We start from the raw sequence: 2,897 nt of genomic DNA, 5'->3' as shown, positions 1-2,897 counted from the left end.
CACGCGACAGGCGCGCGACTGCCACGCGACCGGCACGCGACCGGCACGCGACCGGCACGCCCCCGGCACGCGGAATCTGTAGAATTTTTCCTAAGTAAGGATGTTTTTTATGTTACAGCCTTGTAACTTTCCAGCCTGATCAACAACAAAGGAGATGTAACTGTTGAAACAGAGGAACCAACAGGCTCTGTGTGATGTCCTGTGTTAGCAAGCCCAAATACTTGTCAGTAGAATTGCTAATTCACGGCTGCATGTTTCAATAATGTCAGACCTAGAGGGCGGTTAACAAATGCTGGGAAGAAGGATGTACCACTGATGGTAGAGACAAAGGATGCAGAATTTATGGGCCACAAGAACATATGGGAGAACCCCAAAGAAAAGGAAAAACTAACGAGGACAGCTCCTCAACTGAGCAGAATCAGCTCCCATTGGATAAAAGGGAATTCCAGCAGGGGCACATCACAGGAAACCCACTGACCCAAAGGCAGAGAAAGACAGAGCCCCCTACTCTGCCAGGGACACCTCACCCTGCCCAGGGACACCTCACCCTGCTGAGCCCTTCCTGGAACACACAGACCCCAACAGGTGTGTCTGTGCTGAAGGACACCTCAGCTACACACACTTGTAGGCAAAATGCACTTTAGGCACCACAGCAATCCCCCAGCCCATGTGCAAAATGCACCCAGGCTACTCCAGGCACTTCCCCACTGAACCAGGAGATATTTGCAGGCTCAATAAACACAATTTTTTTTCAGGTACACCAAATACAGTGATATTCATACCTCCAATTTAACTGACTTTGTACACCTGAACTCTCGCACTCTGCCATCCTCACTCACTGCCTCCAAAACCCCCTCGTGCTTCCCATCAGGAGTTTAATGCGTAACATAAAAGGAAAATATTTTAAAACAAACAAACGTGGGAAGTTTTTGTTTCTGTGTACTGTTGACAGAATTTTTGGTTCTGTGTCAGAAACCCTCAGGGATGAATACAGACAGTGGGAAAAGCTTATTAAAATATCCTGCTTTTCAGAAACAAACCACTTCATTGTCTGTCAACTTTCTGTATTTACGGAGAAATAACATCCAAGAGTGCCTCGGGGGGCTAAAAATGTAAAAGAGTGAAGCAGCTGATCTACCTGAGAGGAATAACTGATGAGCAGGGAGTGCAGGCACAGGAAACATGCAAATATTTGGTTTTCCAGGGAGTGAAGGCACCAGAACCCATTTTAATGTGGGCAGCGTGTTCAAGGACTGGGCCAGCAGAGCAGTTGGGTTTCCCTGCTCAGTGCCTCCCCTGGAAACAGCTTTTCCTCCAGAGAACACACACCCTGACCAACCTCACTGGTGCCCAGAGGAAGCCGTGTGGATGCTGAAGCATCTTTACCACAACAGGGTTAACAAACCGAGGTGAGATCAGACTACAAACACTTGAGAGCATAAAGGGAAGTTGAGAAAGAAAGGGGTTCAGCAAAATAAGCTTCCCAAAATTCACCACACACACACACACACACACACACATCTGTACAGGTGTGGGTATTTCTGAAGCACACAGGTGATATGGATAAATACAGTGCTTGATCTGAAATAAAAGTTAAGCTGAGTTTAAATGGAAACCACGGATGGAAACATGGAGTTTTAGTCCTTCAGCAGAAAAGGTCTCTTACCCTCGATGGTGGCTCTCTTGGGCAGGATGGTGATGGCTCCCTCGGCCACGTCCTCCTGCTGCAGCAGCGGGCTCACCTTGGAGCCCCAGGTGTCGGAGCCCACCCAGAGGAAATGGCCCACCTGGTCTGCCCTCTTGGCTGCTGCCAGGATCTGCCTGTGGAGAGAACGGGGGGTTGGCATCGGGGCACTGCCACGGGGCTGCTCCAGGGAATGGGGGTGGCACTGGCACAGGGGTGGCACTGGCACAGGGGTGGCACTGGCACAGGTACTGCTCCAGGGGATGGGGTGGCACTGGCGCAGGGGTGGCACTGGCACAGGTGCTGCACCAGGGGATGGGGTGGCACTGGCACAGGGGTGGCACTGGCACAGGGGTGGCACTGGCACAGGGGTGCACCCCGTGGGCTCAGGGGTCTCCTCCAGCCTGACTGGGCTGTGAAGAGGAGGAGCAGCAGCACATTCCTGAACCCAGCAGAGCTCAGGGGTTTGGGACACTCGGTGTCACCAGGGCTCTGGGCAGCCTGGGCCAGGGAAGGATGGAGCTGGGTGATCTCCAAAGGTCCTTCCCAACCCAAACCATCCCATGGTCCATGCAGCACCAATGGGGCTTCTCTTTAAATTCACCCTATATCCCACAACCAAATTATTAATTCCACTAAAACTTTTTCCATTGACTTTACTGAAACTTTTCCCTAAATTCTTTTTGTCTCGTTTTGTGGGACTAGGCCTCTCAGCAATTGATGATTCCATCACAACTTTAAGCTAATTTCAAATTCTGGACCCAGAATACGCAAGTGCATAATGAAATATAAAATATTCTTTGTGTTATTTTATGAGCCCATTCCACATGGTTTAACCTTGAGCATCCAAGTCACTTTATCACTATTAACTTTCATTTGCCATAGAACAGACTGAACTAATGAATTACACCAAGCAGAACGAGCCTGGAGAGGGGCGTGTGTTTGCAATTCCTCTGAGGGGAAAGGTCAGCTCTGCCACCCAACAGGAGCATGGAAAAGCTCCAGGAAAAGCTCCCAGAACCAGGGCCCCATTCTCCAGCACAGGCTGGGCATCCATGAGCCAGGCAGCAGCAGTGCCTGGTGCTGCCCCCATTCCCAGCTCCCCATATCCCCTGTGCCAGCAGTGCCCGGTGCTGCCCCCATTCCCAGCTCCCCATATCCCCCATGGCAGCAGTGCCCGGTGCTGCCCCCATTCCCAGCTCCCCATATCCCC

The 2,897-nt window shown here is 51.2% G+C and overlaps 1 protein-coding gene across 1 annotated transcript in view; it reads right to left on the bottom strand.

Annotated features, from left to right (window-relative positions):
- The window catches only part of GRM7 (glutamate metabotropic receptor 7), a 111,346-nt gene that overhangs the window by 78,256 nt on the left and 30,193 nt on the right, over positions 1–2,897 (bottom strand). Inside the window, exon 3 of the mRNA XM_031061632.1 lies at positions 1,667–1,821. Within this exon, the coding sequence (XP_030917492.1) occupies positions 1,667–1,821 (155 nt within the window). The remainder of the gene's footprint in view (positions 1–1,666; positions 1,822–2,897) is intronic.

This window comes from Geospiza fortis, unplaced genomic scaffold (assembly GCF_000277835.1).
Source record: "Geospiza fortis unplaced genomic scaffold, GeoFor_1.0 scaffold128, whole genome shotgun sequence".
In the NCBI taxonomy this organism is placed as follows: domain Eukaryota; kingdom Metazoa; phylum Chordata; class Aves; order Passeriformes; family Thraupidae; genus Geospiza; species Geospiza fortis.
The sequence above is the reverse complement of the archived record's forward strand: the minus strand, read 5'-3'. Positions and strand labels throughout refer to the sequence as shown.